General features: G+C 38.5%; 1 protein-coding gene across 2 annotated transcripts in view; it reads right to left on the minus strand.

Moving 5' to 3' along the window:
- The window catches only part of TEK (TEK receptor tyrosine kinase), a 112,631-nt gene that overhangs the window by 55,990 nt on the left and 34,650 nt on the right, over positions 1-21,991 (minus strand). For both annotated transcript variants that reach the window (XM_081282064.1, XM_081282065.1), the window contains exons 2-4: positions 13,727-14,038; positions 5,989-6,099; positions 5,462-5,614 (exon numbers count right to left, since the gene is read on the minus strand). In XM_081282064.1, the coding sequence (XP_081138190.1) occupies positions 5,462-5,614; positions 5,989-6,099; positions 13,727-14,038 (576 nt within the window). The remainder of the gene's footprint in view (positions 1-5,461; positions 5,615-5,988; positions 6,100-13,726; positions 14,039-21,991) is intronic.

Genomic DNA, 21,991 nt, shown 5'->3' on the forward strand with positions numbered 1-21,991 from the left:
ATGGATGAAATTGAAGAAGCCATCAAAAGACTACCAACCAAGAAAAGCCCAGGACCGGATGGGTATACAGCGGAGTTTTACAAAACCATTAAAGAAGAATTAATACCAATACTTTTCAAGTCATTTCAGGAAATAGAAAAAGAGGGAGCTCTGCCAAATTCATTCTAGAGGCCAACATCACCCTGATTCCGAAACCAGACAAAGACACCTCAAAGAAAGAAAACTACAGACCAATATCTCTAATGAACCTAGATGCAAAAATCCTCAATAAAATTCTGGCGAATCGAATACAAAAACACATCAAAAAAATTGTGCACCATGATCAAGTAGGATTCATCCCTGGGATGCAAGGATGGTTCAACATACGGAAATCAATAAATGTTATTCACCACATCAATAGACTTAAAGATAAGAACCATATGATCATCTCGATAGACGCAGAGAAAGCATTCGACAAAGTTCAGCATCCCTTTATGTTCAAAACATTAGAAAAACTAGGGATAACAGGAACTTACCTTGACATTGTAAAAGCTATCTATGCTAAGCCTCAGGCTAGCATCATTCTGAATGGACAAAAGTTGAAGGCATTCCCTCTAAAATCCGGAACAAGACAGGGATGCCCTCTATCACCACTTCTATTCAATATAGTTCTCGAAACACTGGCCAGAGCAATTAGACAGATGAAAGAAATTAAAGGCATAAAAATTGGAAAAGAAGAACTTAAATTATCACTATTTGCAGATGACACGATTCTATACCTAGAAGACCCAAAAGGGTCTACAAAGAAACTACTAGAACTAATAAATGAATTCAGCAAAGTGGCAGGATATAAAATCAACACGCATAAATCAAAGGCATTTCTGTATATCAGCGACAAAACTTCTGAAACGGAAATGAGGAAAAACACTCCATTCACAATATCCTCAAAAAAAAATAAAATACTTGGGAATCAACCTAACAAAAGAGGTGAAAGATTTATACAATGAAAACTACAGAACCCTAAAGAGAGAAGTAGAAGAAGATCTTAGAAGATGGAAAAATATACCCTGTTCATGGATAGGCAGAACTAACATCATCAAAATGGTGATATTACCAAAAGTTCTCTATAGGTTTAATGCAATGCCAATCAAAATCCCAACGGCATTTCTTGTAGAAATAGATAAAGCAATCATGAAATTCATATGGAAAAATAAAAGACCCAGAATAGCAAAAGTAATTCTAAACAGGAAGTGTGAATCAGGCGGTATAGCGATACCAGATTTCAAACTATATTACAGAGCAATAGTGACAAAAACAGCATGGTACTGGTACCAAAACAGGCGGGTGGGCCAATGGTATAGAATAGAGGACACAGAGACTAATCCACAAAGTTACAACTATCTTATATTTGATAAAGGGGCTAAAAGCATGCAATGGAGGAAGGATAGCATCTTCAACAAACGGTGTTGGAAAAACTGGAAATCCATATGCAACAAAATGAAACTGAATCCCTTTCTCTCGCCATGCACAAAAGTTAACTCAAAATGGATCAAGGAGCTTGATATCAAATCAGAGACTCTGCGTCTGATAGAAGAAAAAGTTGGCTCCGATCTACATATTGTGGGGTCGGGCTCCAAATTCCTTAATAGGACACCCATAGCACAAGAGTTAATAACAAGAATCAACAAATGGGACTTAATTAAACTTAAAAGTTTTTTCTCAGCAAGAGAAACAATAAGAGAGGTAAATAGGGAGCCTACATCCTGGGAACAAATTTTTACTCCTCACACTTCAGATAGAGCCCTAATATCCAGAGTATACAAAGAACTCAAAAAATTAGACAATAAGATAACAAATAACCTAATCAACAAATGGGCCAAGGACCTGAACAGACACTTCTCAGAGGAGGACATACAATCAATCAACAAGTACATGAAAAAATGCTCACCATCTCTAGCAGTCAGAGAAATGGAAATCAAAACCACCCTAAGATACCATCTCACTCCAGTAAGATTGGCAGCCACTATGAAGTCAAACAACAACAAGTGCTGGCGAGGATGTGGAGAAAAGGGTACACTTGTACATTGCTGGTGGGACTGCAAATTGGTGCGGCCAATTTGGAAAGCAGTTTGGAGATTCCTGGGAAAGCTGGGAATGGAACCACCATTTGACCCTGCTATTGCCCTTCTCGGACTATTCCCTGAAGACCTTAAAAGAGCATGCTACAGGGATACTGCCACATCGATGTTCATAGCAGCACAATTCACAATAGCTAGACTGTGGAACCAACCCAGATGCCCTTCAATAGATGAATGGATAAAAAAATGTGGCATCTATACACAATGGAGTACTATGCAGCAATAAAAAATGACAAAATCATAGAATTTGCAGGGAAATGGATGGCACTAGAGCAGATTATGCTTAGTGAAGCTAGCTAATCCCTAAAAAACAAATACCAAATGTCTTCTTTGATATAATGAGAGCAACTATGAACAGAGCAGGGAGGAAGAGTAGGTAGAAAAGAGTAACATTAAACAGAGACATGAGATGGGAGGGAAAGGGAGAGAAAAGGGAAATTGCATGGAAATGAAGGGAGACCCTCATTGCTACACAAAATTACATATAAGATGTTGTGAGGGGAATGGGAAAATAAACAAGGAGAGAAATGAATTACAGTAGATGGGGTAGAGAGAGAAGATGGGAGGGGAGGGGAGGGGGGATAGTAGGGGATAGGAAAGGTAGCAGAATACAACAATTACTAATAGGGCATTATGTAAAATTGTGGATGTGTAACCGACGTGATTCTGCAATCTGCATTTGGGGTAAAATTGGGGGTTCATAACCCACTTCAATCTAATGTATGAAATATGATATGTCAAGAGCTTTGTAATGTTGTGAACAACCAATAAAAAAAAACATAAAAAAAAATTCCTTGACAGTATAAGGGGGAGAGAACACACAGTCCAGGCAATCAGGACATCAAAAATGTATTTTAAGTCTTTTGCTTTATCTTGAAAATTCAGGTGGGTTTCAAGTTTTAGTCTACACTAAATTTTATTTGTTCTCACATTAAAAACAACAACAACAACAACTTAAGCTCATCCCACTGTGATGTTGTGATATACTAAAAAATACTTAACTGGTCTCTACCCCTGGTTCCCAGCACACAGTTCCTAAAATCCTTGGAATCTCCAAAGTGATGACTTCCCTGTGTATGCTAATGAGGTGACTGGTATCCAGGAAGCCCTAAACAGCTTCAGATCAGGAGCTGATCACCAGAAAGACCAAAGCATGATGTGAGAGTTGGGACACTCAGTACCACCCCCCCAATCTTCAGAAAGGGGGTAAGGGCTGTAGGCACAAGTCCAAGTTCATCAGTGTGAGATCAACATTCAGGCACAAAGGCACCAATGGCCAGTGATTCAAATAATCACACCTGCCTAAGGGAGCCTCTATGAGATCCAAAAAGACAGGGTTCAGAGAGCTTCACATTGAAAGGTTCCTAGAGGGTATCTGTGCCCTATGCATCTCTTCCTCGCAGTTGCTCATTTGTTTCCTTTGTAATATTCTCAATAATAAACTGGTAAATGTGAACATTTCTCTGAGCTGTCCTAGCAAATTAATCAAACACGAGGAAAAAATCTTGAGAAACTTTGATTTACAGCCAGCCAGTCAGAAGCACAAGCCATAACCTGTGGCTGGCAATTGGCATTTCAGGTGAGAGCAGTCTCATGGAACTCAGCCCTTAGCAGGTGGGATCTGATGCCACCTCCAGGTAGACAGAGTCAGAACTGAGTTAAATTGTATGATACCCAGCTGATGTTCACTGGAGAATTGCTTGGCATACAGGTTTAGTGAGAACAGAGAATAGGAAAACCATTCCATTGTTTCCACTGACAAACAACCATGTATCAATCTGAAGTTTCTGATGTTCCTAGACAAGGTTCCCCATTTACCCCAGACTCTAAGTTCCTTGGGAACATGGTAGTGAATCAGACTGGAAACTATCTAAATGTAGTGAAGAAAATCATTTCCTTGCCATTCACATTTGTTTATCTAATTCTATATGTAATTCTGACTGGTAATTACCCAAGGGACAGGGATTTATATTGTTATACTCTTCTCAACACTAATACAATGCTTGGTCTAGAGTTATGATCAATACATTGTACTGAATGAATTAATTTACTAAATGAATTAACTTATTTATTAACTTGTGTTATCTTCATGAATCATAGATAGTATTCGGAAGAATGACAGCAGCTCATGTACTTAGACCTGAAGACCTGAATATTTAATATCACAACTAACCTAATTTTTTCCTAAGAGCCAGGAAAAAATCCAGGACAAATCTTTTGCTTTCTGTAGATAAATTTCATGTAAAAATTGCTAATGGAAAGTCCCACTTCAATAGTTATAACAGGTAAAAAATGTTTTCACTAGCTGAGTGTGGTGGTATACATTCCTGAAATTCCAGTTAATTGAAAGGCTAAGGCAGAAGGATCTCAGATTCAAGACCAGACTTGGCTACTGAGACCCTGTCTTAAAATAAAAAATATAAATAACTGAGAATATAGCTCAATGGTAAAGCATCCCTGCTTCAATGGAAGGAAGGAAGGAAGGAAGGAAGGAAGGAAGAAGGAAGGAAGGAAGGAAGGAAGGAAGGAAGGAAGGAAGGAAGGAAGGAAGGAAGGAAGGAAGGAAGGAGAGAGAGAAGGAAAGAAAAGATATTTGAAAGTTAAATGACCTGAAAAATGTGGGATTTTTTAGAAAACAATGTTTAACTAGAGGTTAACCTAGTTCACCCCACCCCATAGCAGACACTTTTCAGGGAGATTATCCTGCTCACTGCAATCCCCTTTTAATAGGAATGATTCTGCTATTCAAGTGTGAGCCCCTGGTGTCTATAGCATGTGGCTCCTCTCTTGCCCATAACCCCTTAATCTAGGCTAATAGAAATCAGATATATGTTGGGATGATCCCATCTTTTCTCCTGGGAATTCAAGATCTGAAAGGAAAGTACATTGTGGGAGCTAAGGTACAGTAATGGCAGCATCCTAGAGAGAAAGCACTCCCCATTCCCCCACCGCTGAGCTTCCATCTTTCCTGGAACTTGCTTGTTGGTTTTTTTCATCAATTCTCTCAGAGTCTTTGTTGTCTTTCCAACCAATCCCTGTTTTTTTGTTGAGTAACAAGAGTAGGTTTCTTCCCTTAAAACTGAAAGTCCTGCCGGGCACAGTGGCACATGCCTGTAATCCCAGTGGCTCAGGAGGTTGAGACAAGAAGAGCGCAAGTTCAAAGCCAGCCTTAGCAATGGTGAGGCGCTAAGCAACTCAGAGAGACCCTGCCTCTAAATCAAATATAGAATAGAGATGGCCATGTGGCTCAGTAGTTCAATCCCTGATACAAAAATAAAATGAAATAAAATAACTGAAAGTCCTAACACTACACCATCACAGGGGGTGGCCTTACAATCACTTACTCCGGACTATCAGCCTGGTGAAGGCCGATGTGAAGAGGTTTCCTCCTATGTACCTGGCGGAGTACACTCCAGCATCGTGGGGCTCAGCACGAGGCAGGTTCACTTCTAAAATATCAGGTACTTCGTGGCGAGGCACAGAGTGGATAAAGGAACCTGATGAGAGAGAAAAGCAGGAACAATAGGTTGTACTCAAACACTCCTATTTCCTTATCTATCCTTGCAATCAAACCATCTCACATTTTACATGGATGAATTTGGGCCTTATCATATGATGATGGTCTTTTATTATGTAGAATGTCATGCACATTCATGAGTGTACAGTGTGCATTTGAACCCCCTCCTTTACTTAGGTAACCAGAGAACCTAAGAAGGCTTCTATCAGCCAGAATTGAATAAACTTGCATCATCGTAGCTTTACAGCAAACATCTGCCCCTGAAAACCACAACAGGATGATGATCCAGTACATCATCTATGTTATCTGATGCCCCGCACCCTGGTGCTGGAAGGAAGTGAAACATGTACTCACCATTTTTGTAAATCACTGCATCTTCTTCCTTAATTAACACCTTTCTGAAAGATATAGTCACGTTATCTCCCCTGTCCACAGTCATAGTCAATGTAGCTGGTAGGAAGGAAGCTTTTGAAAGAGACGACAAATACCAAAAATGAGGTCACACATTTTCCCCAAGGAACAGTGGAACACCAAATTTCAAAAGATGAGACTTGGCATTTGCTAGGAGTCAGCTGGTTTTTATGATATGAAAAACAATGATGGCTACTAGATTTCCACCTTTCTTAAGATATGTATGTTTTTGAAAATTCTGACGAAAGAAATGGTCATTTTTTTCCTGTTTTTCCATTTATATATCGTGTGTATATACCTTTACACATATAGATAATTTTCCTATGCAATTGATTGGAGAGGCAAGGACTGTTAACATCTAATACCCACCGAAGTCCTGACATTAACTATAAACTATATACTAATCATAAATCTGCCATTCTCCTCCAATTCCTACTGAGTTTCCTCAAAGTGAAAAGAACATGAATAGAACATGAATTTCCTCAAAATGAAATGAGAACATCTGCCACATGGCTTTTCCCTTGGTCCTTGGGTATTGTGGTAGTTGCTTCTCAAACTAATTCTAATTCCTTTAGAATGCTCCAAGCATTTCCCAAATGGAATGAGCACAATGCTGGACTAATGAAATATTGAACAGTAAAGGATGAAACCTAATATCTTATTTTTCTATCCTTTAATTATATATGTGTGAACTGACATAGTTATGGAACTGGACGGTACTGGGGGGAAATGGAACATTATTCTATCTTTGACTTATAAATTCAGAGTCAATTCATTGAAAACTTCTGTCACCATGCCAACATTGGAATACAATATTGCCTGAGACCTTTGGGTTATTGGAAAAGATGGTGAATATAATCTTCTCACATTCTCCCAGCTGCAAGAGTTTCTGAATTCCTTTAATTTATACCATAATCTGCAGAGAACCCACACTCAGTGGAATGAGGAACAATTAACTTTAGACTTGTAAAATTAAACAATGTAAAATATAAGGATTACCACTAAAAGAAGGGAAACAGTACATATAATTTTATTAAACATGGAGGGCAAGAGAGAATGCAAGTAAACAAAGGAATAAAATGAAAATACATAAAGCCAAAGAAAATCATGGTGGAGAAAAGACAGAAAAAGATGGCAGAAGACATGCAAAATACATGGTTTGAAAAATTGAACAACTCAGAATGAATTAAAATAAATATGTAACCATGTACTATTTTCATGAGCTATACATTAAACATAAAGACAACTCAGGTTGAGAATAAGGGGATAGAAAAATATGTACTGAATTATCTAAAAGAAGCTAAACTTTGCAACATTAATATAAAAAAATTTCTAAGGCCAAAATTTTTAGGGATAAAGATGGTCTTTACATGAAAAAAAAAAAAAAGCAACAATCCACCATTCTAATAAGTCTCATTACAAGATGTCATTCTCATATCTTGTTCAGGAAGATACAATAGTCCTGAAATTGTACACATACATAACAATACAGCTTCAAAACTCATGGAAACAAAAACTATTAAAGAAGGAAACTACAAGCATACTGGAAACTTTCAGAAACTTGTCAAATGGAAAATCACTATGCAAAAATATAGAAGATTTGAAAAACACCATTAAAATGTGTTGAATATTCATGGGATCCTTACCCCCCCCCCCATCTCAATACATGTTATTTCTAAGTGTTTTACTTCCCTGTTAAGCCAAAGCACATCTCCATGAATAACAAATTCCTAGAAGTCAACAGCAAAATAACAAAACGCCCCAAGGTATGAATTCAAGAGTTTCAAAGGGCCAAGATTTGAAGAATAGAGAGACTCCTGCTGAGGACCTTGTGCTTACTCAGCCAGTCATTGTGCCGTAGTTCTTGTTTCATCTGTGGCTTTCTGACGGAGACTTGAGAGAGATTGATTAAGAGATAGGCACACCTCTGGTTTAGACAGCAATCCTGTGAGGGCAGAAGATGCCTCTGAACCATGCTCAGAAGGACTTGGTTTCTCTCCTATTGTCCTTGGCTGTGGGCTGACCCTGCTAAGTTGGGCATAGCATACTGCCAGGACTTCTTTGGGAGGCCAAGTATGTAAATATCTTTAATGCAGATGACCACCTGGGGCAAACCCAGAGGGAGCATAGAGTAGCCCTCCCATAGTATGAGATGCAAGACCTAGATTTGAATCTACCCTCTGCCACTTACCCATTCTTGAGTCACTTCACCTCTGCAAATCTCAGTTTTCTCATAATTTGGAAGTAGTAACATCTACTATAAAGGCTGTTAAGAATATTAAGTGGTGTGTGCCTATAATCCCAGCACCTTGGGAGGCTGAGGTAGGAGGATCACAAGTTCAAAACCAACCTCAGGAAAAGTGAGGCACTAACCAACTCAGTGAGACCTTGTCTCTAAATCAAATACAAAATAGGGTTGGGGATGTGACTCAGGTCGAGTACCCCTGAGTCCAATCCTCTGTACCCGCCTCCTCCCAAAAAAGAATATTAAATGATGGATGCCAAGCCCCTGAGGTGCTTATAGAATCCTTTCAACAAATAAATAGCAACAGTGCTGAGCTGATATTTGTACTATGGATGTGAGTGGGAACTTTCTTGATGGTGGTAAAATATTGCTGCAGGGAAGGCAGCAGGGATCAGGGAAGGGGGAAACTGGTTTTATGGGGCTCCTTCTCACAGTGACTAAGTGCTTCATGAAGCCATTCTAACACATGAAATTCTGCTCTCTGCAAACGGCTTCTGGGCTCCTGAGAGAGTTTTTCCCCCCAACCATTCCATGCCATTTTTCCTTCCTATATGGTTTGTTTATATTTTCTGGCCCTTTGTGTAAAGGTTATTTAGTTGACTGTGGGACTTCTCACTCAGCATTGTATTGAGATTCTCCAGTAGGCTCAACTCCAATGTAGTTCTCCCCCCTACTCTGTGGCCCTTTTTTAATTTCAGACATTGTACCTTTTAAGCACCCTGCTTTCACACCAGCGCTCTGTTGCTGTCTAGTCCCTTCCCTCCTACATTCATGTGTCCAGGCTGACTGTCCTCTGTTGGGTACTAATGAGGAAGGGCTAACCTTCATGTTCTACTTTGAGCTTCCTGATGCACAGGAGCCTGGCTGGGGTTTAGTACACATATTGAGGTTGTGTGACTTCGGAGATCTTAAAAATAGTAGTGCCTACCATGTACTAGGTACTGTGTCCTAAGCCCTTAAGCAAACTAAATCTTCATAATATCCCTATGAGATGGGTACCACCATTATGTTAATTTTACAAAAGAGGAAACTAAGCTACAGAGAGTTTAAGTAACCTATTCAAGGTCACATGAGAGCTCGGGAGACCAAGGATTTGAATCGGGGAAGCTGGCTCCAAGGGCTCTCATAGATTACATAACATGAGCACTCAGAAGGGTTTCAAGTCCAAAGGGGGCTTGGGATACAGCTCAGTTGGTAGAGTGTTCATCTAGCATGCACAGGGCCCTGGGTTCACTCCCCTGTACCATAAAGAAAAACTGGAGGAAAAAGTACACAGTAGTCAGTTATAAACAAAGATGTTTCTCATGGATGAAAAATAATTGATCTAAATTTCAGCTGTCTCCTTTAGATTTAATATTAGATCAATACTGATGACAATAATACAGTATTTCATCCACAATTATTTTGTCACAACAGCTTTGTGAAAATAGCACATCCTCAATTTACTCATGTCAGAAACAGTTAAGGACAGCACAGTCCCTTACCAAAGGCCTCCTAACTGAATAGGTGAAGAAGTTGAGACACAAACACAAGAGGTCCACACTCACTCCTTGGCACCAACTCTGCAGGCCTGCACCCTTAGCTCTCGTCACTCATGTCCATGTGCTGAGTTTCCTTCCTTCTCTTCCGCTTCTTTTCCCCACATCTCACCATCTCCTACTCATTCATGGGTCTCCATATGGATGTCTCTGGGGGCTTTGCACACTTTCTAGAATCCAGGTCAGGTAGTCTCATGGCCACTCTCCAAATACCCTACCCTTCCCCCATCACATTCCTGCTCACAGTGAATGTCCCCTACCAGACTGTGTTCCAGAGGTATGTGGAGGCAGGACCTAGGGTGTTTTGAAAGGCAGCACAGTGATGGTTAGAGCCTAGCCTCAGAATGGGACCCCGAGTTTGCCTTCCAGGTCCAATGCTCACTAGTGAATGCATTGAAACAATTATTAGCCTCATCTATTAATGAGTCTTATTTGTGCTCCTCTGATTAGCATAAATGAGATGGCAACATATATAATGTTGCCAGAGGAAATTTCAGGCACAAAAAAAGTATTCAGGAAATATTAACATTGCATCTCCATTAATATTGCAGCACAAGACAGACTCAAGAATAGTTATAAGATGAAAAAAAAAGAATGAATTTAATTTCAGGTTTTCCCATATCCTTTATGCTTTTAATGTGTTTATTTGTGCTATTTGGATACAGATGGTTCCCCTCCATCAAATTAACAAGTCATGTTTGGGTAGTTTGATGTTCTTAATGTAAAGCTATTTCTCAAATGAAAACAGGAAGGAAAAAAAATAAACCCTGTGTCTTTTCTAATGGATTATTCCGAAACAGTTCTTTGGATCAAAATTTATTTATAACTTCCTACCCCCAAATGAAATCACCTGTGAGGTCTGAACAAACTGCTGTTGATTGTTTTGGATGAGGCCATTGATAAAAATGATTTGGCTATTTGGGATGTGTGAGCCAACTTAAGCTGTGTTTTGGCACATCTCAGATGGATTTTCCACTTCCTCCCAGATGCACATGTCAGCAGAAGTGGGAATATACTGATGTTTATCCTCTCCTGCTGTGTCCCTGAGCAGGCATTTCTGAGTTCCCAGGATGTTTTACTAGGGAATGAATAGTGGCATGAGAGCAGTTGGGGAGGTTTTCTTGATTCACCATGATGAATATCACTTACACTGTGCCATATCTCTCCTACTGGGTGGTCAATTAAAAAAAAAAAAGAAGAACCAGTTCCCCAATCTGAGAGGCTGTTATTGCAATTACAGGAGAAAACATGCCATCTATTTTTCCACTTTGATTAAACCTCTGCAGTTATGTTAATATGTGATATTTAAAAATTCTATAATTAAGTAGGAAATTAACAGTCCCACTAAATTATTACTCCAAGGCAACAAAATAAGAGTTGTTGAACATGTTCTGTGAACCAGATAATGTTGGTGTTTTTATTTGATTCTTAAATTTGCTTATGGTAAAATCTTTATCTTCCACTCTTTTTCAAATAAGGAAAAACTACAACCCCAATTAAGTGATGTGCCTGAAGTCCTACCATTCAGTGCAGAGCTAGGATCAAACCCATGTCTGGCTGACTTCCACACTTCTACTCTGTGCCCTGGGTCATTTGTAGGGTTGTAGAATTGTTTTCTTATTTTTAAAAAAGTGCTCAAAGTCAGACAGTTGTTATCATTGAGACCAATATACAAGGATATAAATGTGAGGGTTACAAATACAGGCTCTGAAATCATATCATTAACTCTATTCTGCACATCAATGTATGCATGGGAATTAACGGGTACACCACCTTATTTAAAACAGCAGAATGCTGTAGGTATTATAACTATTTCACAGATGGTGATAAATGAGACTAACAGAAGTTAAATGACTTGCTTAAGGAAACCCAGTTGGTAAGTGGTAGAGAATTCAAATTCAGGTAAGGTTAGGTCTAAAAGCCAATCTCTCTTCAGTATTGCTCACTATCCAAGCCTGCCTTGCCTTATCCTTTACCTGTGTGATCTAGACTCTCAATTGGGAGATATTATTGCAGTTGATTTTTAACTCCCAATGGGGATCAATACATTTTACTATTTATATATTGTCAGGGGTAATCTTGGGAGAGCCTAAGAAGAACAGGGTGGCACTCCTCAATTTACTTCCATGAAACCATAGAGTAAAAATCTCCCATCATCTTCATTCAGGACAGGGACACTCAGCAGAACATTACTCTTTACACAAGTCAAATCCAAAATGACATGTGAAAAATAACAGAGTTGACTTTCAGCCGTGATAGCTTTGGCACACCTCACATCCTTTGTTCAACCTCTCTTCCCTCACTGGAGGGCTGCATTCCTGGGAATTTCTGTTGTATGCTTTTCCCACTTGCTCTGGTGTCACTTAAAGGTGAACATTTCAGTTTTGGTAAGAAAATCCTTTCCTTCATTTGTAATGAATAGAGATGTTATCACTTTTGACCTTAAAATAAGCTTATTGCCCTCAAATTTTTTTACTTACCACCATTAGCAAATTCAAAGAAATGTTTTCAGGTGGACCCCAGATACTAGCTGACTAAATTCTTGCTACTCAAAATATGGTTTGTGGTAGAGCATTTTCTTATCACCCAGAACCTACTACCCAGAAGAGTCTCAGGACTCTTCCCTAACGACTGAGTCACAATCTGCATTTTAGCAAGACCCATAGTTGATCAATAAATATGTTCAACACTGACAAACATGGACCTAAAAATCCTTCAGATTCTTATATAATAAACTACCAATGAGAAATGTGCAGAGGTGTGTTACTTATCTGGGTCAGCTTAATAATAATAATAATAATAATTATTATTATTATTATTATTATAAATCTAAATCCCCAAAGAGCTCACAATACCATTATTTTTTAAAATAAATTCTGAGCCCTTGTGTCTAGAAACTATTAATTTGGAAAGGACTTCTGTTTTTAGGTATCAGCAACCCAGAGAAGGTGTCTGGATGAGAGGCTGGATCATTCCAAGGAGAGGGCATCACACACAGCTGGAAGTCATGCTTGTTGCCATTTAAGTTTGCAATGCCCTCACTCTGAATCTAGGCTCAGCTCTTTGACTTGCTTTGGGAAATAAAATGAGGCATAATCACGGGTAATTCTGTGCCTACATTGTTCTCATGTACTTCTACCATATTCATGAGATCATACCTCGGTTGGCCTGCTGCAGGATAATAGCCACATGGAACTGAGCCAAGTTGCCCCAGCCAAGGCCAGACTGAAAAGCCTGCAGCCAGCCAACACCATGTATTAAGAAAGCCCCACCAAGGCCAACAGAGTCACTCATCAACCCAGCTGACAGCTTCACACTAAAATATTCCATGTCATATGCCATTGTGATTACATTACACAACATTGTTGAGGCAATAGGTAACTGATACATCAAGTAACCAATTAAATTGAGCTACTTACTGGTATATACTTACTGGTATATATTTCCCTGTTGAAGATTTTATTTCTACAAAATTTTCTCCTGAAAATATTAACTTCTCTAGTATGAGCATTTAGGAAAAAACAAAACAAAGTATCAAATGAAAACTTAATGAGAAATCTCAAAGTAACCAATAATTTGGCAATATGGATTTTTTTTGCCATAATTTTCAAATGAAGACATGACTATGTTACATGTATACAATAAATGTCATGAAGTGAATCTATGATCTATTTCATATCATGAACTAGACACAAGTCTACAGAGGAAGTTGGGCTGGATGGTCTTTTATGTCTACTATTCTAGGTACCCGAGACAGCAATCTTAGGTCCTGAGACAACAAAAAGGTCCTTGAGCTCTACACTCAGACAGCTCATGCAGCCTCTGAGGGAGCAGCTGCCAAAACAAAAGGTATGTGCTCCCAGTGGACCTCACCTGTCCACATTTAGGGACATATTACCTTGTTGACGCATCTTCATGGTCCGTATCCTTATTGCCCGTCCTCGAACTCGCCCTTCACAGAAATAGGCACCATTGATTTTACTAGCCTTTTCTCTCTTCCACACGACTTTTTTAGCCCATTCTCTGGTCACATCTTGGGTAACTTCCAGTGGATCTTGATGCTGGTTCATTAAGGCTTCAAAGTCTCTCCCTATGGTGATGGGCTCATGGGGATGCCATCCAGAGGCGATGCAGGTGAGGGATGTTTCAGCATCAGATACAAGAGGTAGGGAATTAATCAAGATCAAGTCCATGGCACCTTCCACTGTTCCTAAAGGAAAAATGGAGAATAATGCATGCTGAAGGCCATTAAGATGGCTCGTGGGGTAAACTAGTCTTGTCTAAATTATTGTCTAAAAATAGATAGTCTTTCTAAAATTCCACTAGTCACCAAAGCTTCAAGACCCTTTATCACCCAGACCCTGCTAATTCCCTTGCCCATCTGAATACCCTGGGGGCAATGCACTGTAAGTCCCCCCACCCCCTGCAACAAGCCATGCACTATATATATCTATGTATTATATTGCCTGAGACCTAGTTGGGCACTCTGTAAATTCTTGTTGAGCCGAGATAAATTATACTAGCATTACTATCATTATTCATTATGATTAGTAATTATTATTAGTTATTATTGATGCTATGTAGTATTGCCAAAATAAAGTGTTATAAAGAAGCATCAACTGCATTCACTCATGCCAATGAAATAGAGCCTCATTTTTTAAAACTTCCCCAGTTCTACATTAACTTCTTCACAATGAGAGGGACAGTGACTAAGGGAAGTCTGCATTTTCCTCTGAACCTCATTTGCTTCCTCTTTAAAATGGTGACAAATTCAGAAGATTAAATAACCTCCCAGTGATCATATTTCATTTCTCTTTCTTCTGTTTTCAGAACACCTAGTCACAAACCTTACCCCCTTCCCAAGCGTAAAAACAAAACCATACCTGACCTTTAACATTCGTTCTACAAATGTATTCCATAAATGATAAAGCACACTTTAAAAAAAATTTTGTTTTATTTTCTTGCTATTTCTCTCTCCACCCACCCACAACCCCTCAAATCTACCATATTCTTCTTCTCTCTTGATTTCTAAAGTTTCTAACTTGAATAGATGGAATCTGTCTATTCTCTCCTTTCTAAATGTGGAAATATCAGGAATGAAAAATATTTTCTAGCTCTGGTAATGGTTGACCCCAAGTTTAGATAACATGATCAGCAGATTAGAAAGATTAAGCACATTCATTGGATGATGAGGACCCAACCGGAATCTCAAAGACCTCTATGTAGATATAAAGTTATTCAGGCAAATTACACTCTTTAATTTAATACCCATTAAATTCTCCCAACAACCCTCTATAGCATGCACCTTTATCTCAATTTTAAATATGAAGAGCTGAAGGTTCAAAAGATTGAGTATCTTGTTTGACCTTTCAGAGCTATTTAAGGCAGAGCTGGGATTCAAATGCTCACTCATCCCTTAGTCCTCAAATACACCACACCCTTTCCATACTTAAAGTCTATCTATTTGCCGTACCCTCTGCCTGTAAGACTCTTCTTCACCATTGAACAAACTTCTGTTCATTTGTTGGGTCTCAGCTTAAATGCCACTTTCTCATAGAGGGTTTCTCTGCTTGCTGTATATAATACCTACACATTCTCATCCCATTTTCTTCTACCTCAGCCTCCAGTTTATTTCATAAATATCACCATAATTTGTGATTACTTTATTTACTCTATTCCCCTCAATGGTAAGTTCCATGAACTATTCTGCATAGGAATGGAAACTTAGGAATTCATTTATATAGAAATACTCTGCCTAATTTTGACACATACAGAACGTAAGTGTTTGTTGGATGGATGGAGTGATGCCAAAACTCTATTCCAGGTCTATTCCTATTCCTATTCCTACTCCAGGTCTGCCTGATCCAAGTCTATCCACTTACCATGCTCCTAATTTTATAATAACTAACTTAAAAATGAAAGTACTCTCATGAATCTAAACTGATCTCCTTTCCATCATCAACAGATTGTTTTGATAACTGAGTTTTTAGGAGGCAAAAACAAATGTCATTGTTTTTACAAAATACCATAGATAGGTGATCAGCGGTTCCTGAGAATCTGCAGTCAATTGGCATTCACTTATCAGACATTATTTGATAATCTACTTAGGCCAAGCATTGTGCCTGGTATGAAATTCTCATAAAATTCGTTTTTAATGGCAATTACCAATGTTTGCTACATGCTGTGATTTCGAGAATTCCCTTACTTGGAGTTAAATCTTTATCTAGTTATTTAGGAAGAAGAATTTCAAAGTCAATATGAGCATTGTATATAGGGGATTGAAGGACAAAAAAAAAAAAAAAAATCTCTCCTATAATGGGTTTCCCAATCTGACCACAAATGGAAGGATCTATCTTACATCGAGCCTTGTGGATAACTTTTAAAATCTCAGGAAAGGGGACAAAGGTTAGGACTTTTTAAAAGTGTTGCAAAAGAGGATGAGTGAGGAACCCTAGCAGTGGAATTACAGCCCCCAAAATAGCATCAGTACACACCTCCCTCTTTATGTGCACACCCAAACTAGCACTGCTTCCAAGCGAACACCACCATATCTCCTGCGCTCATCATTCCAGGCATGTTCCAGAAGGGGTCATCGAGAGGAAGGAAACTGTCACTCTTTCAGCTCCAGTTAGATCCAACCCTATTTCTAGGGCCAGTTGAGTGATCTGCCAAAACCATGGGTTCTGCTCTAAATTAACACCACTGGCACTGGCTGAGGTTTATTTAATGACTGTAGGAAATAATAGAAAAAGCAAATGATTTGAAAAGACAACCAAGCTTCATCTGTAAATAGTTTCTAGGTATGGATCTAGAGATTTTTTTCCTCTTGTTCTTCCAGTTATCTCCCTTTTCTTTCAATGATGAAAAGGGAAATTGTATGTACTCTGAGAGTCCGGACTTGATTACATTTTGCCACCTTATTTAACATGACAGTTACAGGAAGCTTTCTTCCAACGGTGAGCTCTGTCCTTTGTAATACCAATTACAATCAAAACAGAAGGATTGTACATGTGAGTTTTATATATAAGAGGAAATAACCTATCCTGAGCTGGATCATTTGCCTAGTTTTATTAAAATAAGAATCTGCATTTATTTGCATATATCTAAAGAATTTCTAGAAAGTGACATACAGAACTAAGGACACATGTGACCTATTAGGAGAGAACTGAGTATTCAGTGAAAAACAACAGGAGAAAGGACTTTTGCCATATGCATATGTATAGCTTTTAAATGATTTGAATATTACCCATGCATAAAAATTAAATGTAATAAAAGTAAATGTTATCGGTCTTCCCTTAAAAAATGGATTATTGGAAGGGAATCAATAGCCATGAAAATACATGTCTCTTACCACCTATAGCCACTCTTAGTCTTGGATTGCATTCAAATAATGCATTTTCACTCACTCTCTTCTTTGAACTATTACGGAATGTGATGTCTCTCTACAATGTTGAAAAATGGGGTTAAAATAAAATTTAAAAGGAGAAAGGTGGCTACACTGGGCCTTTCAAAGAGACTAGAGCAGAGACCCCACTACAATTGGTACAACTCTGGCCTATGGCTTCTTGAAAGGGTTCTACTGCTGACACCTTGAGAGGCATTACTGAACAGCGCAGCTGGGGTCACCCAAGGAATTGGTTACTAGGGACATTGTCCTGAGAATGACTATGGAAAGACAGATCCCACAAGGACTCATGCCAATATCAGTCCCCATACCTAACTTTTTTCCTTACATTACAGCAATCCTCTCCAAGTCATCCATTTTAACTCCTTTTTAACTCAATATTGGGGACTAATATTGAGTTTTTTCATCATACCTACAGCCTGAGGGGCTCTGATCAAATTTACTGATTAATTCCATTTATATTTTATCAACAAGGCCAAGAATCTTCCATAAGTACAATGTACATTAAAATCCACACATCTTATCTTTTTGAGTGCAATACTATTTTTTCATAGCAAAGATTTCTTAAGTACTTTACAATGTTTACATAATTGTGTTCTTGGCAAAAAAAAAAAAAAAAACTTTCCTTGTGGCAAGACGATTGTTAATTTCCAAGTGAATCATTGATCATCACATTGAAACTCTAATCCTACTCTTAAATGTCTTGCTCACTGAATTTGCTGTGAACTCAGCAGCATCTGATCTTTCACAGATGCATTTTCTCACCAAACCTCATCATGGTGAATTCAAATGTCTAACTCTTGTTTTGCATTTGGATTTTGTTATATTCAATATTGTTTTGAAAAATGAGCCCTTAACTAAGACATGGAAATATTTTTCTTTAAAAATAGCCAGAGATTCTACTGTCACGTATAACTAAAAAGAATTTAAAGAAAAAACAGAGAAATGATTTTGGACTTGACTCAGAACTCCCATGTAATCGAACTAAATTGAATGAGAAATTAGAGGTAGTGCCATGTTTTTTCAAACTAAATCTCAAGGAATAATTACTTCTCATTTTCTAAAAAGGTGTTCCTGAAGTTTCAGAGAGTAGGAGAGGTCAAAGCAACAGAATGAATTCCAGACACCCACACCCATGCACTCTCAGCAAGCTGCTCAATGTTTTTTGTTTACATTTGGGTTCCACATCAGATTTCATTTGGGGAAAAATGATTCTGCTTAATTAAAATCATAAAACCTCAGAGGTCATCCATTTTAACTCCTTTTTAACAGATGAAGAAAATGAATGTTTAAACATGAATGTCAATAAAATATTCTGTTACAGCACCACATGCTTGCTCCAATTAGCATACCCTCCTCTATTCCAGTTCAGCACAGCTGCACATAGTCAAGTGCTGATTAACCTAGCTCAATGATCTGGAAGCATTGGCAGGCCAAAAGGAAAAAGCAGGTTAAATGTTTGCACAGTGAGTCCATTCCCTTGTGCATTACCTCAGAATTTTTGGGGGGTGGAGTTTCATTAACATGTGTTTGGAATATGTACCACATCTTCAGAACAACCTTCTGTATGGTTCTTAAAAGTTTGGTATGAGCTATGTTTAAAATATTTTGAAGTTGTTCATGGTCATTTTATAGGTATTTTAAATATTTCTGAATATTTGAAATGACAGTCAGGACTACTCTGGCCAAAAGCACTTCAGAGATCAGGGGATTGGCAATGAACTGAAAAGGCCTTAGCCCAAAGCATTTCTGGAATCAAGACCCACTGGCAATGAGCCAAAGAAGCAAAGACAATCCCAAAACTATCCAGGGTACTTTGCGGAATGGCTTGAATATTAGGTATTGTTTAAACTGTCTAGTAAAGGAGTAGTCTCTTCAAATGTACTCAAGTCATTTATGTGTCCATTTATTCATTTACTAAACAAATGTACTGAGTATCTTTGATGTGTTTACTGCACTAGGCCCTAGAGTCACAACAAAGAGTAAAACAGGTATGTTCTCAGCCCATCCCTATAGGTTTTCACAAGAAAACGGGGGACAAAGACATGGAAAAATGAATCACACTAATAAATATGAGGTTGGTACCATGCTAGAAACTATGAGAGGGAGTAACAAGATACTATGGACAGAACAATGGTGAACTTAATCAGATCTGACTTGGGAAGGAAAGGTTTGGCAACATTTAGTCTAAAAGAATATTGGAATTACTGAGACAGAACAAGGCAGATCAGAGAAGATAGAAAAGTTTTCCCCAAAAGGATAACTACTAAGCAGGGTTTTAAAGAATGAATAAATATTTAATAGGATTCACTTCTTAAATCTGTCCTAACACTGACATTAATTTCTGTTTTTGGGTTCTAAGACCTACTGGCGCCATTTCTCCGTGTCAACACTATGTTAAAGTATTTTTAGTATCTTCTCTGACTTCTTGTCTCCCCTGAAGAAATACAGTTCCCAGGCATGCTTCCAACACTTTAATCTTTTCTGTTGTTGTTCTCCATTATCCTTTTATGTATTAGTAAATCTGAGCCATACTCCATCCTCAAGTTTCCTTCCAAGAAAACATTAGGCAATTAACAAGATGATACCGAAATGCACAAGACTGGAAATAACTAAAGGAAGTCACTAACTTTTTATTGTATACCTGGGAGTTTAGAGTTAGACAAGGCATCCTGGATGTGGCTGGGCTGCGTCTTTCTAACAAAGTATTTTCACCCAGGAGTTGTGCCAAACCAGCCTCCTCTAAGGGCATGCCCACTTCCCGTCTCTGTTTCCCAGCCAAATGGGGACCTTGTCTGTCTGTTGGAGAGAGTAGTATCTTTTCCCCACCTTCAAATGCCAGAAAATTTCCATCAAGACTGAATAACACAGGTTTTAATTAGAATTAGAATCAGTCAACTGGTGGTCAACTTTTTATTTCCAGGAAATAGGCAGCATCCACAGAGTGAGACTTTATTGAATGTCTTGTACATGTGTGCATCTACATGCAAATCCATTCTGGGAGGTACGAGGGTGGAGGAAATAGGGTCAAGGATATTTTTAAACTGGAAAGAAACTTTATAGAGATTGTCTAGTGCAAGGCTTATGCTTTATAAGGGGTGTTTTAGAAAGTTTTGTTGCTGCTGTGATCTAAGGCCCTGTCAAGAACAAGTTCAGAGGAGGGAAAGTTTGTTTAGCACTAAGGATTTCAGAGGTCTCAGTCCATAGTCAGCTGGCTCCATTGCACTGGGCTCTTGATGAGGCCACACATCATAGAGGAAGAGTGTAGTAGAGGAAAGTAGCTCAGGACATGGCCACCAGGAAGCAGAAAGAGGTAGGGGGCTCCTCCATTTACCAGGGACAAAATACATACCCCAAAGGCACACCCCCAGTGACCTGCCTCCTCCAGCCACATCCTGCCTACCCACAGTTAGCACCCAGTTAATCCATTCAACTGTATTAAGGCACTGATTAGGATAAGGATATCATAGCTCCATGATTTCACCTCTAAACTTTCTCACCTTATCTAACACTTGAGTTTAGAGCACAACTCATATCTAAACCATAACAATGAGCAATAGGAAAGAGACTAAGGGCCTAGACAAGACATTGGTTGGTTGTCATACAAAGGAGTAGTAAAGCCAACTCTTGAATTCTGATTTTCTAAGGCCCTTTCTGTCACCCCAGGGTTGCAGTGTAAATGGCCAAATCCTTAGTGAGACAGACTTTAGAACATTTACAAATCTGGTAGGATGCCACCTGGAGAATCCTGGAGCTTGGTAGTAATTAGGATAGGAGGAAAGACACTGAAGATAAGTGGTGAAAAATTTGGAAACCATACAGAACAGATGGAATAGAAGTACCAAGGAATGAATATCACAGACATCCCTAATCCTGACAATCATCTTTCCTATTTACTTTGCCCTGAGAAAGAGAAAGGGATGCTCTATAATTGGACCACTTCCATCCAGCACCAAAAAATCTGGTATGGAAGGATTCTGTCTTTGTACCCAAGCCACTTTCTCTTTCTGTACTCTTCTTATTCAATCATCTACCTCTCCCCTATGCTGCCCTAGGATAAAACCCACATTTCACATACTCAGAATCAAATACCTCATTGTCTAAAAGACATCATTGAACAAAACTCTTTAGCTTCTTAGGGCCCTGTTCTCCAGCTCCCCAAAGAGAAAGTTATTTAACTTGACTGCACCAAAAAGAGAGTAACCAAGAATTAAAAAAGAAAGAAAGAAAGAAAGAAAGCCAATCCATTCCATTGAGAACAATTAAAGGAGAAAGCCAAAGAAATGAGTCTATAAGGAAAGCAATTCAGAATTATAATTGTTCCTAAATTAAGATTGACAAAAGAAGTCAAGCCCTCCGAGCAGGTCTAAGATTTTACCACGTAGGAAAGAATGCTAACACTTTTTTATTATATACTATATAAGAAACACTATGTTAGGTACTTTACAAATACTATCCAGTTAAATTCTCACTTTATAAATGATTTTTGTTAGTTCATTAAAGTTATTCATAGTAGTGTTCATTTTGACATATTCATAAATGAATATAACATAATTTGCTCCATTTCAATCCCCGGAACCTCCCCTCTCCCTCCCTTCTTTCCCCCTGGTCCCCTTCCTCTTATACAAAAATTAACTAAAAATGGATTGTGTAAAATGTAAAAATAAAAACTTTCAGGGGGGGTATAGGAGAAAAATATTCATGATGTTGGAGATAGGCAGAGAGTGAATTATTAGCTATGACACCAAAATTTTGATA

Source organism: Spermophilus citellus (assembly GCF_964194105.1).
Source record: "Spermophilus citellus genome assembly, chromosome: 2".
NCBI classification, from domain to species: Eukaryota; Metazoa; Chordata; class Mammalia; order Rodentia; family Sciuridae; genus Spermophilus; species Spermophilus citellus.